The sequence below is a fragment of the Castor canadensis genome, chromosome 1, assembly GCF_047511655.1.
Source record: "Castor canadensis chromosome 1, mCasCan1.hap1v2, whole genome shotgun sequence".
In the NCBI taxonomy this organism is placed as follows: Eukaryota; Metazoa; Chordata; class Mammalia; order Rodentia; family Castoridae; genus Castor; species Castor canadensis.
In genome coordinates this window covers 155,488,948-155,510,799 of record NC_133386.1, presented here as the reverse complement: position 1 = coordinate 155,510,799, position 21,852 = coordinate 155,488,948, and the positions used below count along the sequence as shown (strand labels likewise).

At 46.2% G+C, this 21,852-nt stretch overlaps 1 protein-coding gene across 7 annotated transcripts in view; it reads left to right on the top strand.

The window, feature by feature from the left end:
- Abcc8 (ATP binding cassette subfamily C member 8) overlaps positions 1–21,852 on the top strand; it is a 73,593-nt gene that overhangs the window by 11,454 nt on the left and 40,287 nt on the right. For all 7 annotated transcript variants that reach the window (XR_012435865.1, XM_020177331.2, XM_074042530.1 and 4 more), the window contains exons 4-10: positions 125–291; positions 2,076–2,318; positions 3,170–3,358; positions 11,436–11,600; positions 14,310–14,465; positions 18,600–18,734; positions 19,004–19,166. Coding sequence is in view for 6 of the 7 variants with exons in the window: in XM_020177331.2 (XP_020032920.1) it covers positions 125–291; positions 2,076–2,318; positions 3,170–3,358; positions 11,436–11,600; positions 14,310–14,465; positions 18,600–18,734; positions 19,004–19,166 (1,218 nt within the window). In the remaining variant the exon portion in view is untranslated. The remainder of the gene's footprint in view (positions 1–124; positions 292–2,075; positions 2,319–3,169; positions 3,359–11,435; positions 11,601–14,309; positions 14,466–18,599; positions 18,735–19,003; positions 19,167–21,852) is intronic.

The window sequence follows — 21,852 nt, the reverse complement described above, 5'->3', positions numbered from 1 at the left end:
TTACCAGAAATGTGCACACATGCACACATGTTCTCGCTCCTCTGTCACACGCTTGCACACTCGTGAGAACACGTGCGCTACACACGCACACACGTCCTCTGTGGTTGCTGCCTCTCCTCTCTAGCCCTGCTTATCTACTGGACCTTGGCATTCATCACCAAGACTATCAAGTTTGTCAAGTTCTACGACCACGCCATCGGCTTCTCACAGCTGCGATTCTGCCTCACGGGGCTGCTGGTGATCCTGTACGGGATGCTGCTTCTGGTGGAGGTCAACGTCATCAGAGTGAGGGTACGAAGGCCACCTGAGGACCTGGGGAGAGGGTTCAGGTCCCACCACCATTCCTGCCTCTGCATGTGGCCCCCCACCTGCTGCTCAGCCAAGCCCTAGAAGAGGTCAGCCAGCTTTACCTGCCCCAGAAATAGGAACTGAGGCCAGGGGAGAAGTCTTAGGAAAGATATTCCATGTGACATAGTGTCCGTTACCCCAGACTCCCATAGGGAGAGAAGGGGAGGCGTGGTTAGCAGAGGTAGAAGAATAGGTTGACCCCCACCCCTAGAGAGGGAAAAAAGCTTCAGGTCCTGGATTCTCTCACTTTCTTTTGCTCAGGGCAGAGGACTCATTTGTACTTTGACATATTCATATACAGTCATACATACATTTGAATGAGTAGAGGAGACTGCACCTGGCTTTTGTTCAGTCATCCTTTGTGTTTTCCTTCCTTCCCTCTCTCTTCCCCTCTCACACTCCAGCCTTCTCTTTCCCTTGCTTCTTCCCCCATCTTCTGAGGTAACTCAGTCTAACAACTTCTCATACTGTGTTTTTATTAATATAATATACCATCATACTCATCCATCTAAACAAATATCTACTCAAGGGCTTTTTTTTTTGGTGAGACTGGGATTTGAACTCAGGGCTTCACACTTGCAAAGCAGGTACTCTACTGCTTGAGCCACTCCTCCAGTCCATTTTGCTCTGGTTATTTTGGAGATGGTCTCTCGAGAACTATTTGCCCAGGCTGGCCTCAAACCACAATCCTCCTGATCTCAGCCTCCCAAGTAGTTAGGATTATAGACTTGAACCACCAACATTTGGCTTTCAGTGGCTTTTTTCTTAACATAAGTAAAAATGTAAGTTTTTCCCCTCTATGTTTATTTTATAAAAATAAAATATTATACACTGATTTCCACATCATGCTTTTCTCACCTAATAAGTATATCCCGGACTCCCTGCAAGCCATCTGATACGACTAACCCAGTTTTCTCAATGGCTGCATGACATTTCACCGTATGGATGAACCATAATGTATTCAGTGTCACCCTACTGATGGGCATTCGTCTTGTTGCCAAATTCTTGCCTTGCAGGTAATGGTGTATTAAGCACACACCCATGTTTATGTACTGCTCCTTTTACTCCTGTGGGAGGGAGCTCAGGCAGGGGAGTTGCTGAGTCAGAGGGTCTGTGCATTTTAAATTAGAGTCAGCAGTGCTGGCCAGAAAGGCTGTGATCCACCCTCCGTGAATGTGGAAGCCTTTTCCCTGCCTCCCATGACACCATGGAGTGGGTGGTAGTGCTTTCTAACTTGGACCTTCCAGTGAAAGTGGTACTTTAATTTGCATTCTTCTGCCTCCTTGTCTTTTAGTTGGTAATCTCAGGATACCAGTCCCTACATTGCCTCCTCCACTGCCCCTCACAGTAACCCTGGGATGGAGAACCATTTTAGATGAGGCTTGTCCAAATATCCCTTACTAGTAAATGGAGGAATCAGGATTCGAACCCAGGTCTGCCTGCTTCAGTGTGTGAACTCTGTATGACATACACAGTGTGTCCTTAGATCCATGGAGAAGACAGTTCATGGGAGATCCCTGTTCTTCTCCAACTCAACTTAAACTAACCTAGCTCAGGCTGTGGGGTTCAGGGAACTGCTACAAAGTGATGAGGCCCTAACATTGGTGGCCAAGAGGCATCGAGAGGTCCTCTTCTGGGAATAACATAGGCAAGACACAGCCACATCTCCTGGAGGTCAAGTGTGGATGTCATGCCCCACTTACTCACCCAACCCATGTGCCCCTCAGAGATACATCTTCTTCAAGACGCCGAGAGAGGTGAAGCCTCCTGAGGACTTGCAGGACCTGGGGGTACGCTTCCTGCAGCCCTTCGTGAACCTTCTGTCCAAGGGCACCTACTGGTGGATGAACGCCTTCATCAAGACTGCCCACAAGAAGCCCATTGACCTGCGAGCCATCGGGAAGCTGCCCATCGCCATGAGGGCCCTTACCAACTACCGGCGGCTCTGCGAGGCCTTTGACGCCCAGGCGGTCAGTGGGGACAGACTCCCCCATTCCCTGCCCTCCAGAGTAGAGTCATGGACAGAGACCTTAAAGGCTGTCAGGTCAGATGCCTGGTGGGACAGGTGGGGAAACAGACTCAGTGAGGGGAAGAAGCTTGACTGAAGTCACACAGTGAGCCAAGGACAAACCCAAGATTAAAGATTCATAGGACAGTCAGGGTTGGAGTGACCTGGAGTCTTCTGGTCCAACATCCTCAGCATCAGATGGGTAAACTGAGTCCTGACAAGGGAAAGTACCCCACTAGACTTCAGTGCCCTGTGCTCTTCATCTGGAGCTCAGTGACCATAAAGGTGGGGTTTTCACCCAGTCTGGAGGATAGAAGTGTGGCCTGTCTGTACACTAACTATGAGCTTGGCCAGGCAAGAATCACCCCATATCAGGCCTATCTGAGATAGGCCATGCCCTTCCCAGAGCTGGCACACAGATGGCAGGTAGCAGAGCCCACCTCATGACTCCTTGTGTAGTGCTTATTCACTGCTCTGCCCTGACGCCTAGGGAGATAAGGTAGACGTGGTGGCAGGTAGTAATGAGTGTGTGTGGCACATGTCAGTCTCTTAGTACAGTACTGTGCTCATCACACAGCCCCTGGAGAACGTTGATCAGTCCTCTGGCCTCAGTTTCCCTACCTGGGCCATGTTAGTTTTGGTAGGGCCATCCAACCATGCCCTCAGTGGCCCCATCATTTCTTTCTGGAGTCACCTGGACATGGTCACTGGGTTTCCCCAGGCAGCAGAAGCCAGGAGCATCCTGGAAGGCCAGGCTGTGCTGTGAATGAGCCCTCAGCCACTCTGACCTGGCTGTGGGCCTCTCTCTCTCAGCGGAAGGACACACAGAGCGCACAGGGAGCCCGGGCCATCTGGCGGGCACTCTGCCATGCCTTTGGGAGACGCCTGGTCCTCAGCAGCACTTTCCGCATCTTGGCCGACCTGCTGGGCTTCGCTGGGCCACTGTGCATCTTTGGCATTGTGGACCACCTGGGGAAGGAGAACCACGTCTTCCAGCCCAAGGTAGGCTGCCCTGAGGGTAGGGCAGGGTACCTCTAGGAGGTTAGCCACCATGTGAGAGTGCAAGAGGCCAATGTGTGTGGGCCGAGGCCACACCAGGTGGCTCTTCACACATGCATAAAGCCCTCCTCAGCAAGGATGCTTCTGGATGGTGCTCTGTGTCTGCTCAACTGAAAGGCCAAGGGATGAGCTTGTGTCCCAGGAGGCTTGTGGCTCCTGACTATGTGCTCACTGCATAGTTATGGTCGCGACCATCGCCACTCGGCTGTGAAGTCATTCACAAGGTTTCAGGAAGAGCGTGTGGTTGCCCAGTGTCCAGCGTCTCTGTGGCTTGTTAGATGTGGTGACTTTTAGCTCTGGTCTTCCTCATAGACTTGAAAGTAGTTTGCAGGGCTCCAACTTCACTTCTGCATATCCTCACTCTGGAAGTTCTGCAGGGACATCTGGGGGCTGCTGTTGGGGGAAAGGAAGAGGGGAGTGGAGGCCTCCATGTGAGCCGTGGCTTTTTCTCCCCTACCCCACTCCAATTTCCACTCAAAGTTACCCTTGCTTTAATAAAATGTTGGACTTTCCCATTAAGGTTTCTTTCTAATGAAAAAGTTCCCTGGCTTAAAGATACTTAAAAGCCACTAGACTAGATGATGTCCAGTGCTCTTTCCAGATCTAAAGAGGCTGGAAATGTTTTGGATAAAAATGTCACAAGAGCCAGGAGCTGGTGGCTACTCAGGAGATCACAGAGATCAGGAGGATCGTGGTTCAAAGCCAGCCCCAGGCAAATAGTTGGAGAGACCCCATCTCAAAAAAACCCATCTCAAGAAACAGCGGGGGTGGGGGATGCAGAGTGGCTTGAAAGGTAGAGCGCCTGCCTAGCAAGTGAGGCCCTGAGTTCAAACCCCAGTGCTGCCCCCGCAAAAACAAACAAAAAGTCACAAAACCTTTTGTGACTTTTCCTGCTTGGGGCAATAACACCCTCTTTAGGGGTGAGGCTACTTTATTCTCTGCAATCACTTAGGTTTATATGGCCATGAACGGGGAACTTTTCAGCCCTAATAAGACTCAGAGCTTTGTATTCCTGGTAGGGTGCCACCGTTAACATTTTAACCACAGTGAAGCCAAAAATGACGCAGAGAGTTAGTCATTAATGCTCTTAATAATTTATGACGGCCCTGTGTGGTGTTAATTCATCTGTGAGTACTAACCTCGCAGATAGCAGTTAATCCTCAGGAGGTTGATATTAATTTTTCTGGAGATACAATTAGTCGCCTGCCACTTTTGGTCAGAAACATGAGATCGCCAAGCCTGTAGGTCCGATTTTTTTGACTGAAGCCTACTGGGTGAGGGACCTGGAAGGCACTGTGAAATATGGAGACACTGCTTATGATATGAACGATAACAACAATAATGACAACCTGGTGCCCACTTCATACCTACCTGCCTGTGTGCAGGAGCCAGCCACATGTTTTCTTATTTAATTCCTCAGAGAAGCCCTTTAGGATGAGTGTTTTTTGTAATGGGTATGTTGAGATATAATTCCTATTCCAGATAATTCATGGAATAGGTCCTAGTGTCCCCATTTTACAGATGAGAAGCTTGAGGTTCAGAGAGGCTTAGTAACTTTCCCCAGGGTCTCTTAGCTAATTAGTAACAGAGGCAGGATTTGAATCCAAGTGTCTATCACTTCATTATCTAAAAACCATGATACTAATTATTTTTATCAGACCATCACCTTTGACTCCAAGGATTATGAAATCCAATGATGCAGAGAGAAATCTAAAGAAAATTTTTGGCAGTGCTGGGATTTAAACTCAGGACCTTGTGCTTGTTAGGCAAGTGCTCTACCACTTAAGTCATGCCTCTAGCCCTTTTTACTTTAGTTATTTTTCAGATATGATCTCTTGGTTTTGCCCAAGATGGCCTCAGACCAAGTTCCTCCTATCTCTGCCTCCCATGTAGCTGGAATTAGAGATGTGCATGACTACGTGATAAGGTCTTGCTAACTTTTTTGACTGGATTGGCCTCAAATCACAATCCTCCTATTCTGCCTCCCAAGTAGCTGGGATTACAGGTGTGAGGCACTGCACCCAGCAATGTATTTTCATTCTGTGTGTTACTTATGACTGTGAGAGGAATATAAAGGGAACTGTGGAAAGAGGAAGTGACAAGTTCAGCTAGTGATCATCGACAGCTTCATAGGGGAAGGTTATTTGGGGCCTTGACAAATGAGTAGGAGTTGGCTAGATTGGGAAAAATTTCTTGTTCAATCAAGAATGTGAGGTCTTTTTTAAAATTTTCTTTGGCAGTACTGGGGTTTGAACTCAGGGCCTTGTACTTGCTAGGCAAGTGCTCTACCACTTGAGCCATGCCTTTAGCTCTTTTTGCTTTTAGGACATTTTTCAGATTAGGTCTCCCATTTTTTGCCCAGGCAAGTTTTAGATCTCAATCCTTCTACCTTCCAAGTAGCTGGGATCACAGGTGTTCACCACCATACTCAGTTTATTGTTTAGATGGGGCCTCACTAATGTTTTGCCTGGGCTGGCCTCAAACTGTGATCCTCCCAATCTCTGCCTCTCAAGTAGCTGGGATTATAGATGTGTACCACCACGCCCAGCAAGAATGTGAGGACTCCTTGTGCTTATTTAGACTTTAATGGCTCTTGAGGACTTTTCCAGTTTTTTGAGTTTCTGACCTTTACTTGGCCTAGAAAAGAGAGGGGAAGTGATTACTTCTCTTGTCCACAGGAGTGTCGCCTTTGGCTTTCGTCAGACCTTAGACAATCCCAGAATGCATTCACAATCAAGCAGCAACATCGAGCCAGTTGTTAATATTAAGCGGAAATGACACTGGCCAAACCCTTATCGGCTTGCCTACTCCATCCTTTTCTTCCTGTGTTCCCTAAACTCTTAGAGGATTCTTCCTCTTCCAAGGAGAGAGCTGTGAGGTAGGACACACCAGACAATGACACAGAATTTTCCTTTATCTGAGCGTTACCTTTGCTGACTTCTTCCTCTTATTTATACACAAACCTGGATTTATTGCCCTCTCACTGGAATGCTCCTGTGCCAGGTCCTTATCAGCACACAAATCCCCGAGACAGATGGCCCTGCCTCAGTGGCAGCAGGCCTTATCAGATTTAATATTTGTTCCCTGCAGCCCAAATACAATCAGCAAATTTCCGACATAGAAACGAGAGGTGAAAGTAAATAGTCTCCAGCCTCCGGAACAAACAGCTCTTCATCTTGTGCTTGCTTGGGTGGATTCATTCTCATCTGAACCCAGAAGATGGGGGAAGGGGCCATTTAATGGGGTCACTGGCTTCCTCTCCCTGCCTCCCAGCATCTCTATGGAGAGCTGGGGGACTCCTGTGTCTTTAGGAACTGAGGAGAAAGGACACTTGCCTCACGGGGTGAGGAAGCCGAGCCTGAATCCATCCAGCTTCCTCTGCATCTGTGCCTGCCCTGTCCTCGTGTCTCTTCCAGGACACTCACAGTTGGCAAGAAACACATTGCCCTTGGTATCTGCAAGGCTGAGCAGCGCTGACTTCTTTCTTAGTGACTGGCCATGTCACACTGGGTCCCAGGCTGGGCTCTGCCCATGATCTAGTTCTTTCCCATCCCTGCTTCCTCCCCACCCCCACTCCAATCTGTCACCTGCCAACAGCCACTGGTCTGGCTGGAGGGTGAGGGAATTGGATTCATAAAGAATTGCTCTGGGCTCTCAGCTGAGCCAGAAAGAGAAAGAACAGTCTGAAATGGAGCTCCAGCCAGTAGGAAAAAGTGTAGGTTGGGGTGTGTGTGTGTGTGTGTGTGTGTGTGTGTGTGTGTTTTCGAAACCGTTCCTCTGGGAATGGCTTATGAATATATATGTATGCTCTGTTCTCTCGCGGTGTGCCATTCTCATATTCTCTCTCTCTCTCCCTCTCTCTGTCTGTTCTATCCCCACTGGGCAGCTGTACTTGTGGTTCTCACTATGGGTGACTTAATGAACCTAAGTGCATTGGTGTTTCGGTGACATTTGGAAGGCACTGTGTAAGTGAGCCTCTTCATGGCAACGTCCACGGAGCTGCGAAGCCCAGAGTGCTTACCTTTATGTCACCTCAGCCTCCTCAGCCACCAAACTTTGCTCAGTGCCATCTCCTTCCTCCATGAAGCTCTTCCCTGGTTGAATTCCATGACCGTTCTCTGTGTTCCCATCCTATCATGTGCCTCCACCATGAAAGCCCCTCTTGTGGGCTGGGGTATGGCTTGGTGGTAGAATGCATGCTTTGCGTGCATGAGGCTCTGGGCTCGATCACCACAAAGAAAAAAAGCACCACTCTGTCTTTCCCCACCTTGACCCTGCATCCCCCAAGAGTTCAGACAGCAAGTACATTATCTCACCTTTGTGTACCCAGCTCTCTGAGTGATCCGCGGGAGGCAGGAGGAAAATGACTGTGTAGGGAATCCTGAAGTTACCATATATTGAGTTCTTTTGCTTCCAAATGCTTTTCGTGTTCATTGTTACTTACATTCAGTCCTCATGGCCAACTCTCCAAAGTGGAAATTCTTAATAGTTTCATTTTCTGAAACTGAGGCTCAGAAAGGTGGAGGAAGTTACTAAGGCCACACAGCTAATCGTGATGAACCAGGATGCACGCTCAGATGTGGCTGAGCTCCAAAGTCCAGGCTCTAAAGCGCCATGTCAGGTGGCTGTGGGTGGATAGGTAGGTAGGTGTGTTGGTCTGTCAGGGACCTGAGATAGTTTCTTTTTACACAGGACTTCCCAGATAGACAACTCCCACCTTTTGACCTCTGTCAAAATAGAAAGTAAGAGCCCAAGTGAACAGCACCTGTTCTTTAAGCTCTAGAAAACAGGGAAGGGGACCTTTGCAATCACACCTTTGTCCAGGCAGGGGTTATAGAGCCTGAACTATAGACCCGGAAGTTCTGGGTTCCATTTCTACCTCTGTAACCAGTTCATTTCATGTTCTTCAGCAGTCACTCAACCTGCAGGCCTCAACTGCCACATGGGGAAATGCAAGACAACTTCTATAGGAAGTACATGGGACTTGAAGATCATGTGCATTTATTAACTTAAAAAGTACTTAATGGGCTGGTGGAGTGGCTCAAGCAGCAGAGTGCCTGCCTAGCAAGCATGAGACCCTGAGTTCAAACCCCAGTGTCACCAAAAAAAAAAAAAGAGAGAGAGAGAAAAATTAGGCCGGGCATGGTGGCTCAATCCTGTAACCCTAGCTGTTCAGGAGGTGGAGATCAAGAAGATTGTGGTTCAGAGCCATCCCAGATAAAAAGTCCAAGAGACCCCATCTTAACCAATGGCTAGGCACTGTGGTGTGTGACTGTCATCCCAGCTATATGGAGAGGCACAAATAGGAGGATCATGGTCCAGCCGAACCCAGGCATAAAGAAAGACCCTATCTTAAAAATAACCAACTCAAAAAGGTCTGGTAGAGTGGCTCAAGTGTTAGAGCATCTGCCTAGCAAGTGTGAGGCTGTGAGTTCAAACCCCAGCACTGGCAAAAAAAAAAAAACTCAAAAAATCTAATTGTGATTTAGTGATTTATACTGAAGTGAGAGTCTCATTTTTAACAAAAATTTTGATCCATAGAAATACAGTTTTTGGTGCTAGAGTACATGTGTTTGCGGGAGGAGGAAGCCAAGATTTTGCCTTTAGAGCTGCAAAAAGAGAATTTGTTGCTTTGTTAAGAAAGTGTAAATATTGATGAGTGCATTTGACAATACCACCCGCAATCTAGCCACCACATGTGTTCCATTGTGTTCTCCTGGCCTCATTTTGCAGCCTGTATGTTTTGACTATTGTGACACAGCACACGTGTGGCTTTCCATGCTGAGCAAGAACTTTCATGACGGGTGCTTAGTGTCCCATGGACCGTTTCTTGTGACTGGACATTTGCATGGGTCTTTCACTCTTCCCCTGCTGTATACAATAGTTTCCTTATGCTGAATTACTTCCTTTGGGATGATGCCTGTGATGTGTTTTGCTTTAAAGCAGTGGTTTCCATTCTCCAGGGCTTAGTCTCTGCAGAGGATGGTGGGACAGAAGAATCCCAGGACATGTTAAACAGGGCTGGGGTTTCCTAAGCCCACAGACCTATAGTTTTGGCTCAGAGCCAGACAAATGGGTATATTTCTGTATCTGACAACAGGAGTCTCAGGGTTTGACTCAAGGTCAAAGGGCTGGAAAGGCCCACACAGGGGGTCTGGGGTACTGTGAGGCATCACACATGTTCACATGTTGTCTCCTGACCAGCCTGTGGCCTTGGGCCAGCCACTTAAGCATGCTGAAACTCCAGTTTCTCATGTGCAAAAGGAGGCCAACAACAAACGGTACCCTTATCATTGAGTTTTGTGAGGATGGAGTTCTACACCTGATAAATACTATCTCTTGCCCCTTCCTCACCTGGAAAGCCTGCATCCAAGACCCAAGAAATTCTGGCTCTAGCAAAAGGCCTCCGCGAGAGCTCTGCCCACATCCTCCCTAATTTTAAGGTCCATTTTGCTGCCTCCAGCCCACTCCCACCCTTCTATCTTCTGCCCCCTGCCCCCTGCCTCTTCCTCTGGTACATTGTCAAATGAGACAGAGTCAGGGCTTCAGGACTTGGCAGAACCTCCCTCTCAGAGTATCCCACAGTGGCCTCCTGTCTATTTCCTGCTGCCCTCTGTGCTGCAGAACTAGGGAGAGGCAGCTGTACGCAGGACCACACAGCTCCATGAGGGGTGAGGACTGGTTTGCAGGGCCCCCTCAAACAAAGTACAAGATTTTCCACCACCGGCAAGCTCTGCATCCAAGATCTGGGAACTTCTGACTCTAGTCCTGCCTACATTCTTCCATCTTAGCCAAGGGATATGCCCTCAAACTCTCGCTTTTTTTTTTTGTGCTACCAAGGGCCTTGCACTTACTAGATAGGCATTCTAACATTTGGCCACACCCCAGTCACTTCTTAGTTATTTTTCAGTAGGATCTATCATTTTTTGTCTGGCGTAGTCTCAAACTGTGATACTCCAACCTATGCCTTCCCAACAGCTGAGATCACAGGTGCATGCCACCATGCCTGGTTTGTTTGTTAAAAGAGGATCTCCATAACTTCTGTCCAGGCTGGTCTCAAACCCCAATCATCCTGATCTCCACCTCCCAAGTAGCTGGGATTACAGATGTGAGCCACCACACCTGGGCTTGTCCATGGACTCCTTCTCCTCACTTTGTTCCCTTTGCTCTTTACTCTGCAGCAGCTCCCACAGCCTTCCAAATAGCATGCAGAGTCCAGGGCAGGGTCTCAGAAAGGGGAGAGTTCTGTCCTCATGGAAACGTTGATGGGGCTCTGCTGGAGAGCGATGGGCTTATGGAGATCAAAGTTTCCCTGGGAGCTAGTGATGCTGAATTTGGAAACAGACTCACTGTTGTTCCCTGGTATCTTTAGCAACAAAGGCAAAATATTTTTCTCCACTGATTATTATCTGGGATCTTGCTGGAAGTGCAGAGAGACAGGCTTACATTTAAAAGGAGGTCCCAGAAGCCCAGGGTTGGGGGCTTAGGTCTGCAATCTCTTTGGTCTGTTGTCAGTGCTGAGTTCCCATCTGTCCCCTGGGATCATGGCAGGGCCAGGTTTCCCAATGGTCTTTTCTGCCCAGAAGTCACTGCATGGCAAGCTGTTGGTACAGAGGGGACAAGGCTGCTGCTGGTTCCATTATGAGATTTGTTCAGGCAGTTCTGGTTTTGGCTTCTCCGTGATTTGCTGTATTTATTCTTGTTCTCTGCTGAGGGAGTACAGGGCCTGGTGGCCACAATGCTGATAGTCACACATTTCTGGGCCAGAGATTAGAACTCAGAGCTTCATTCTCTTCCCCAAGTGGGAGATGAGAAGGGTATAGGTGACCCTCCCTGTATTTAGCAGAAGGTTTCTTTGGACTCAGCAGGCTGGTTTTTTACTCACAAGCAATTGCACAAGGCTTTGCAAGCATGGGGTGTGGGTCTTGTGATAACCATAGCCACAGTGATGCAGCGATGGATACTAATGGTGTCATTTTGCTGGCAATGACAGCCACCTCTGATCTTCTCTTTCCAACAGACACAATTTCTTGGGGTATACTTTGTCTCATCCCAAGAGTTCCTTGGTAATGCGTACGTCTTAGCTGTGCTTCTGTTTCTTGCCCTCCTATTGCAAAGGACATTTCTGCAAGCATCCTACTATGTCGCCATTGAAACTGGAATTAACTTGAGAGGAGCAATACAGGTACTTGGATGATTATTTGCACTTTACAATGAGCACTGCACTATTCATTCCCATAGACACTCAAGAATTATTTTGCTATGAATTTATTTTTGTCTCACTTCATCCATGTTTGGAAATAACCATTGTCAAGGTAGTGTAGGATAGTGGAAAGTGTTTGAGGCTTAGAAATAGTTCTAACCCTGGTTTGATGTTGGACTAGACCAAGATGAGATGTTAACAGCTCAGCCCTTGGGCCTCCCCACCAATGATCATAGCAACATCACCAATCAATTACAATGTTCCTTCCTAATGAGTACAGTTATAGCCTCAGAATTCTTCTCTATAATGTTCCAAAGGCCTGCTACCATATAGTCTTCTTTGGATGGAAAAAAAGATGTGTGTTTACATAGTAACTCTACACAGCCTCTATGATCCACTTGAGCTCTTGAGTCTGGAGTTACTAATGACAGCAACTTGTCTAGTCTGACTCATCCCTTAGGTCTAGGCTCTTGGTCCTGCCTTTTAGATCATCCGTTGAAAGGATGATCAGAGACAAGGTACATGGGAGTGGTGAGAATCATCAAACCCCAGGGTTTCCATTAGAATTTTGGCTCAATGATTGAAGTAGAGACCTGTATGAGAGTAGTTTAAATAGAATAGAAGTTTGTTCATTTTTCACAAAGATTCAAGGTTGGTACAGCAACTTCACAATCATCTGAAACCATTTGTACCCAGCTAGAAATTCTCTCTGTGCAGAGGGGAGAATGGAGGCACTCAACCAATTCTACCATTCCCAGTGATTTCTACAAAGTGGTGACTACGTCTCAAACTTGCCTCAGTCTTCAAACATGTTTTGTTTCATTTTTAGAAATAGTAATGTTGACTGGTCCCATGGGAGCCAGAATCAAAGGCTTTTCTGGGAAGGGATGAAATAGAGAAAAGTAGAGTAGCCTGGGCTAACGACAGCATCAGGAGCCAAAGTCTTGGTAGAGTCTGTGTGAATGGTGTCCTGAAAGTTGTATAGTGCACAATCCATGCAGCTGTTCAAACAGCACTTCCTACCCTAAGTGCATTTTCATGGAGAAAACAGGATTTCCTCAGGGATGTCAGCATGTGAGAATGGTGGAAAGCACCAGGAAAAAAACAAGACCTTCTGGGTGCTCAGAGCTGGGAAGAACCAAACTGTTGCTTCGTTCAGAAAACCTCTCTGAACGTCCCAGCATCTGCTCAGACCCTGCCAGGGACAGGCAGACTTGCAGCACCACAGTCAATTTTGTAGTTGGATGGTTTTGAAATGAAACCTACTTTGTATTTGTATGTCATAAATCACATGCCAGCTCAGAATTTTCCAATTATACTAAAAGAGTAAAAACATGATTTTAATGTATTAGCATGTAATTTTTTTTTATCAAACCGTTTGAATCTTTTGCATTAATAGGAGAGATTAATTCCTATGCCAAAAAAGGAGATACTGGCATTAATTTTGAAAACAAATTAGGAAATAAAAAAATCTCCTTTGCAGAGATTTTCAGAAAGTTATTTGCAGAAAATGTCTTCATGAGTTTGAGAATATCCATATTTTTTCATGAAAAGTTATTAAGCAAAATACCTGAATTATATATATAATTTCTGTAAAACTGTACTAGCTCTCAGTTGTGCCATTCCTTGTGTGTCCTGGTCTTTACTTTTTTGGGGTGGGGGTGCTGGGGATTGAACCCAGGGTTTTGAGAGTGTGGTAGACAAGCCTTTATCATTGAGCTATATGCTCAGTCCCCTGGGACTACGCAGTAGTGCTCCATTTGACAGATGACTGCGTCCCTGCTTTATTGGAACTAGGTTATCGTTCTTTAAAACCTGATTTCACTTAACCTAGGAGAGGCATAGATTTGTTCAAAAATATTGTTGCCATTATTTTAATTGTGGTGCATTTAAACTTCCAGAAAGAAAGAGAAGAGGTTCATTCCAAAAAAAAAAGCTGACCCACAAAAAGGCCTGAGTTTGCACAAAAGATGAATTAAGGGCTGGGAATCCACTTCACAATGGAATGCACGATAGACATGCTTTTACTAGGACACTTAGGATAGGGAAGATGTTCTTGTTCAAGATCATATAGCCTGAAAATTCAATCTTTCTGGAAGGCACATCACTCTGTACATAAAGCTATTAGGTTCAGAGCCCACAGGGAACCATTAGCCTGGCTGCCCCACTGAGGTCCTTAAGAAGGTTGGACCCCAGGGGATAGTTGTACCTCACATCAGACCTGCTGAGGCTGAACCCCTATTTTGTTCCAAGGCTCAATGATGACAGGACTTGGCCCCAGGGTGAAGATGGCCACACTGACACAGGCAGCTCCCCACTTCATCATTTTTATTACTCTGAAATGTGTTCTCCACTGCACTGGCTCTTGGTAAATCAAGAACACAATTGGACATGAAGATCAGTTTTTAAGATTTAAGAGCTAATTAAGTCCTGTCACTCAAGGGAGAGGACTTACTTGCTAGAGAAGTAGTTGTCTGTGTCCTTGTGTGAACGCTGCCTCCCTGACTTATTTGATCTGTGACAAAGCCCCTACCTCTTTCAGCCTTTAGTTACAGCAATTCATAAGGTTGGAACAATGATGCAGAACTGCTCTCTTACTCCATGGAGATGGGGAACATTCCCGACCTGTGATAGCTGAGGTGGTGATTAGGATGATAATGATTAATGGGAACACTCTGCTCTCATTTCCAGACCAAGATTTACAATAAAATTATGCACCTGTCCACCTCCAACCTGTCCATGGGGGACATGACTGCTGGGCAGATCTGTAACCTGGTGGCCATCGACACCAACCAACTCATGTGGTTTTTCTTCTTGTGCCCAAACCTCTGGGCTATGCCGGTACAGGTATTGGGTGTGCTTGGGAGACTATGAGGGGCAAGCAGCAAAACACAAACCCAGAATATGCTGGCCTATGTCCAGTGACTAGGAACTTACAATCTTCCGTTCTGTTTTGCTTGTGTCTTCTGTTCCCTGGGTTCTCTTGGGGGGCTACCACACAGGGCCAATAGGCCAGCTGTCTCAATGATCAGAGAAGGCTACATTATCAAGACTTTGAAAATTTTACCTTAAATAAAGGGTAAAATATTCATATGTGGAACATTTTGTAGACATTAGAAGTTATGTTGTAGTAATATACTTAATTACATTGAAAAGTATTCATGGGGCTGATGGAGTGATTCAAGTGGTAGAATGCCTACTTAGCAAGCATGAGACCCTGAGTTCAAACTTCAGTACTGCCAAAAACAAAAAAGAAAAAAGTATTCATGACGTATTTTTAAACAAAAAGACTAAGTTGCAAAATAGTATATTCCCTATGTTTCCTACTAAGTTGGACATACATATGTATACATTTGCATAGATTCTCACAGAAAAGAGAACTAGAAGACCCTAGTATGGAATTACAAGTGATTTTTATTTTCTTTATGTGTTTCTAAATTTTTCACTAAGTTCTGGGAATTGAAAATGTAATATTTTCGAAAGCCAGGCAACCTTTGGGGCTGGCTCAGGAAGAGGTGCGTTCCCCTCAGGTGGTTTAGCAGGGAAATCCTTCCTACCTGACCGCTGTCCTCATCTGCTGTGTCTCTGGAGCTCTCCCTCCATGGAGTTTGAGCCCTATCCTGGGAACAAATCTTCACACTGGTGCTCAGGCCAGAGCCAAAGTCCAAGTCAGGTTCCCAGAAGGCTGTATGGTCCCTAGGGACTGCCTGGTGTAGCAGAAAGTGTCTAGACTTGGGTGAGATGGGTTGATGCAAATGCTTAGCCTCTCTGAGTCTTGGTTTCCTCGTCTATGAAATGGGGACAATTCCTACTCTCTGGAATTGCAGCGATGATTCAATTAGTAATATAAGTGAAGCACCAAGCAGGGTGCTGGCACAGAGTGGTCACTTGGTATACCCAGAGCCCTCCCACGTGCATGTGTCGAGTGTGAATGAGGCTGTACCAGAATCTTCTTGGGATGCAGATTGCAGAAACCTTAATCTCCAGTGGTGTTGGCTGGTCCTCCTTGCCTGTAAAGCTTATAGTTAAAAAGACACTAAAGAAAAATAAGAGAGGTGCATGCTGGGAGACAGCTAGAGAAGATGAGCAAGGAGTGCAGGGAGAAACATTTATATAAGCCATCCCCATGCACCCAGGCCCCCCTCTGCCAAGATGGATCAGTGACTGCAAAGACTAGGGAAGGGCCTGGAGAGCTTGTCTAGGCAGTCAGCAGCCTTTCATCCACAAACTGTTTTGGTGGTATCCCCTTGAATAATCTGTTTTGTAAGATTTGTCCCCAAACCTGCTGCATTGTTGTCGTTACTAGCACTTACTTAACTGATAACTAATAACCTCGCCCTGTTCTGGTTCTGGCCCAGGCCAGCTCCCATGTGCAATTCAACCCTCACAACACAAGGAGGGGGCAAGAATTTTTATATCCCCCTGGTTACTTATTTGTATATTTATCACAAATTATTTGGTTTTGCATTTTGTTGTTTTGGTTGTTGTTTGAAGTGAGGACTTACTCTGAGACCCAGACTGCAGGCACATGCCACCATACCCAGCTGGCTTTCCATTTTTAATTCATTAAAGACGATACCTTTGCGCTTACATATTTGACCAGCACACAAGAGTTACTGCCAACAGTTACTATAAAGAGTTGAGAGCTGAAGATGTAGCTCAGTGTAGAGCACTTGCCTAGCATGAGGGAGGCCTTGGGTTTGACACCCCCCCACACACACACACACAAAAGAGAGTTGATGTAATTTCAGCCCCATGGCAGGGATAGTCTACCTGATAAGGAATTATGTGCTGTCTGGCTGGCCACGGGTTTTTTATACTATTGCATTAGCTCAGGAGCACCATTCCTGTGTGAGCTCCAAGTTTGGAACCCTTTTTTGATCACATACACTTTTTTTAAAAATAGCAGTTTTATTGAGACATAATTCATTTAAAGTGTACAACTCCATGGATTTTAGTGTAGTCTCAGACTTGTGCAGCCATCAAAAATGTAGAACATTTTCGTTACCCCAAAAGTAAGCCCATACTCGCTGGGAGTCACTCTTCATGCCTGCCCACAGCTCCAGGCAACCATTAATCTGCATATATTTTTGAAATTCTATCTTTCAGCAGGAAAAAGTTTATTCACACATTGTGCCTTAATTCCAGGGGCTGCATGGACTCCTCTGCAGTTTATCAAGGACATCAGACTGAGGAACACAGTCATAGCAGAGGCCTCTGTTTCATTATTCCCTCTGGCATCAGAGGCCCAGGGAGGCCACGGGTTTGACCCTGGGCCACACAGGGAGCCCAGTAATAGCACCACACCAATGAATCTTCTTTCTGTGGTTCCCTCATGACAGGGTTCTCACGAACTTTTGTTTGTTTTCTTTTTATGAAAAAGAGTTAGTCACCTTGTATTGATCTCAATCTCTGTGCCAGGCACTACTTTAAAGGTTCATTTAATCTTCACAACAGTCCTGCAAAGTAGGCATTATAGACACCATTGTAAAGGAAGAAGAGACTCAGGGGGGTTAGGAAATTTGCCCAAGATTGCACAGCTGATAAGTGCTGAGGCTGTACTAAAACTCAGGGCCAAAGACCCCAGGGATTTGATCTCCCCACCACACTGAACTGCTTTCCTAACCAGTGAATAGGAGACAAAATAACCCTTTTATTCCCACACTTGCTTTACACACTCAGAATCACTAATCCCACCTCATGAAGACCATTCCAGCCCCTACAGAGGTGAGGCGTAGACTAGGGAGTCTGGAAGCACTGGGAGTTGGGGTGAGGAGAAGATCAGGAGGGGCCTGGGAGCAGCTATAGCTGCATCCCTAACTCCTACCCCAACCCCTCTGAGGGGGTGTGGACACAGATGCTGGCACCCACAGCTGCCTCATTAATGACCCTGGGTGCCTGGATGGTTTCTCTACTTCTGGCATAACTCCAGCAGCTGAAGAGCACCCTGATTGCCTCCACATGACAATAGCTTATGCAGTAATGAAGGCCTGGATGCCAGGAAGAACTTGTAGGAGGTTGAGGGGGTGACTGAAGGAATAGGAGGTTCATCTCCTGATGCAGTCCTCTGCCCATGTGTGCCAGCGTTTAACATCACTTAAACACAGGGAAGCAGGAAGTAGGGTCACTTCTCAGTTAATGCAAGAGGCCTCTGTGATTGTAGAACTTCTGCCTTCTCTATCCTTGGGATGGTGCACAGAGCTTCATGCCAGGCTGGTGCAGGGCTCAGGTACTCAGGACTCTGCCAGTGGACTTCCCCCCCACACCTTGTTTCAACTAAGGAACTAAGTGTATCTGTTCTTCTCGAGTAAGTCCTGTGTTTAAAGGTGTTAGCCTTTGACGGCAACCTGAAAAACTGTCATCTCAGTGCTTTAGGGACTGGATAGAGCGATTTACACTTCTCATAAATATTCATAAGTAGGCAGTCATTTACATAAAGCTCCAATAGAAACATAATGAGCTCTCTTTTCAGAGAATATGTGCCAGATTCACTAAAAAATGAAAGACACCAGTAGCTTAAGAATGAGAAGCAAACTCTCAAACCCGGGGCTGGTTCTGTCTGGCATAAATGCCACAGTTTTGCCCCTTTGTTCATGGATCACTTTTTTCTAGTGAGACATCGGCCTAGGTAGCCAGCAAACTGAACAAAGGGTGCTGTCACACTCATTGCATAGCCTCAATCCTGGGACTTCCATGGGATAGGTAGACTTGGAGAGCCAGTTTTTGCTTCATTCAGCCTTGCAGATAAACACAGTTAGTTACCAGCCCAGAACCCCTGCTGGTGTGCAGCCCAGCATGTTGTTCTCTCCTTCTGAATTGCTTTTCACACTTCCCCTTTTTTCCTACTCTAGCCCCAAGACATTTTGGAAACTTGGGCACCAAAGGCATGTCCCATTCTAGGGGACTGGGGTGGTGGGTTGCCAATGTCTCCTGGCAGGGCAGCCTCTAGGTCAAACAGTTCTCGTATTATTACCTTCCCAGATCATCGTGGGTGTCATTCTCCTCTACTACATCCTTGGGGTCAGTGCCTTAATTGGAGCAGCTGTCATCATTCTACTGGCTCCCGTCCAGTACTTTGTAGCCACCAAGCTCTCCCAGGCTCAGCGGAGTACACTGGTGAGTGTCCAAAGGTGTGCGAGTGTCCCCTTTCCTTTCCCTTCCCCCTTGTCTGCCTGCTCTTCTACCTTCACATCAGCATCTTTTCCCAACACCCATGCTGTCATTGACCTGGAGTAGGTCACACTGTCCGGGCCTCAGCTTTTTTGTCTCTAAAAGTGGATTAATAGAGACCAGGGAGCTTGCCTGTGGGGACCTGGAATCCATGCCTTCCTCTTGGATGGGGTGCGGTCAAAGGCTTCTCCACTCTGACTCCGTGGACCCTGCAGGAGTATTCCAATGAGAGGCTGAAGCAGACCAACGAGATGCTCCGTGGCATTAAGCTGCTCAAGTTGTACGCCTGGGAGAACATCTTCTGCACACGGGTGGAGATGACCCGACGGAAGGAGATGACCAGCCTCAGGGCCTTCGCCGTCTACACCTCCATCTCCAGTGAGTCCACACAACTGGCCAGCCCTGGTGTTACTGCCCGAGAACAAGGCTAAAGTGTCATGCATGGGTGAGGGAAGCAGAGAGGTTTTGACATCACCCAACACAAGGGACCCCCAAACTGGCTGTGGTAGCTAAGCCCCCAGAAATCACAGTGTTCTTCATTCGCTTATCCCAAAAGCATGTCCTAAGAGCCTGCTATGTGGGCACTGTGCCAGCCCTCAGAATACAATGGTGAAAAGACAGACTAGGAGGACAAGGTCTGATTCCTTAGGAAATTGATATATTATTGATAGGCAGCAGTAATCAAATGAATAACAATGGCTTCTGATTCTTCTAAGTGTGAGGGCTTTTCAGTAAGTCATACTGAACTGTCACTTTGTTGCGGCCACATAAAAGGAAAAGACTAGCTATCCCTAAAGATAAGAAGCCCAAACTTGAGGAGCTCATAGGTGTAGGGATTGGATTTATCATAACTAAGTCGTTTGGGAACCCCAAACCCCAGAAAAAAAAAGCTAAAAAAAAAAAAAACAATAACAGCAACAAAAGAAAAAAACTCCTAGCGTCTTTGCAGATACACATATGAAATATGCTTTACAAAGACTAGGGGACTCCTGTGGCAATCACTTCTGGTAAACTATGAGCTGATAGCAAAAAAAAAAAAATAAAATCCACAAGAGAAAAATACCCCTCAGAGTGAGAATCAGCATATTAAAGAAAACTAGGAAAATTAGTTTCTTAATACCTGGAGGTGATAGAATAGTCCAAAAGATAATAAAATAAATGCATTTAACATAATTGAAAAACTAAAAGAAGGTATAAAACCAATGAGCAACATAGGAGAGTATCCAGGGAAAAGAATGAAAAGAACTTCTAGAATTTAAAATGTTAGTTGTTGGAATTAATTCAATGAACAATGGTCCTTCTGGCCAGAATGAGGTCATATGGAGATCAATGATTATAGAGTTCTGGCCTAAGTTTTTCTGCCACTTTGGTTCATGATTTCATGGGTCCCCCCACAGGTTTCTTTCCAAGCATCGAATTGGGATGTGGATATATAGAAAATGATAGGCCTCACTCTGGCTCCCTGACTTGTCTGATTTAAAAGCATTATGGTGACAAGGGCTAAGTGAAAAACAAAATGAAAGCCAACTCAGGGTGTAGGTAATCAAATTAGTATGGCTAAAGAGAGAATTTGTGAATTAGGTGACAGATCAGTGGGGAATTACATGGAATGTGGCAGATACTTTGCTCCTAGGAGATGCATATTCACATTCTGGATTCCAAACTGCAACTCGGGGCATGTTTTCTTATGTAAGCAATATCGTAAGATGCGTAGGTTCCCAGGCTAGCCCACTGAATCCTATCAGTGAGTGTTCTTTGTCCTGTGGGACCCTTAGAAGATAAGTCATGTCTTTGCAACCTGGGACCAGGAAGACCTAGGAAAAGGAGACTCCATGTTGCCAAAAGCCACGATAACCCTGGAAGGAGTAGAAGGCTCTAGAACCTGCTCAAGTCCTATACCTGTCCAAGTGACATAGAGGGATAAGCAGAGCAGCCCAGGTTGGTCCCTGGAAGAGGAGTGAGGAAGGGAAAGAGAAGAAAGTGTTGTTATGATGATTTCTATTGTACATATTTATGGGGTACAGGTAATAATTCTATACATGTATATAGTGAGTAATGATAAAATCAGGGAAGTTAGCATTTCCATCTCTAAACATTCTGGTTTTATATTTTTGATTAGCATGAAATAACTGGACCTATCTCTGAGGTAAAGTGTGATATTTTAAAGCATGTGCACAACACGTACTGGTCAAATGGTGGTGTTCACCTCCTCACTATTTCTTTGTTTTAAGAGTCTTCCAGCTTCTCTCTGGTTATTCAGAAAATATATAATAGGCTATTGCAAACTATCATCCCCCACTGTGCACTAGACTGCTAGAACATATGTGAAATAAGTCAGACCCAGAAAGAAAAATACTGAATGTTTTCTCTCATATGTTGATGCTAAAAAAAAGTCAGTCTGAATGTAGAATGGTGATTACTTGGGGTTGGGAAGGATGGCTAGGTGGTGGGGAGAGAGCTGGAGCCTGGATAAAAAGCACCAAATTACAGCTAGCTAGGAGTAAGTTCTAGAACTTCTTGTGTCCTTCAGGGAGAGCACTGTAAGCAGAGTGCCATTTGCTCATGTGTTCACCCTTCCTGGGATGTGCTTTTTCTCATGAGGGTGGCAGGGCGGGGGGGGCCCCTCCTACCTGCAGGCACATGCTTTATGTGTATTTTCATCTCCTTCCTCTTGGACTTCCTGCCTTCTGTTACCAGGGATCAGGACACAGGTCATTAGGCTAAGGTAATGGGAATCTCTTGTTCTCACCCTGGTGCCATCATTGGGTCCTATCGATGCAGAAGTGCCCTGAAGTCACATTTCCTGGAGCCCATCATGGGGATGCCAGCTGGTCTTTCAATATAGTTGTCCATGCACCATGGAGTCAGATTGTGGGGCAGAAAAGATCCCCTATCACACTGTCTGATGGTCTTCCTAGCAGTGTCACCGGTGTGTGGAGCCCTAACAGTGCAGGGTGCTGAAAAGGGAATAGTCACAGTTTCCCTGACATTGAAGCCTAGCACTTGTATTTTACTCCTGAATGAAAATGCCATGTAAATTACTGGCTGGGTGCTGAATGAGCCT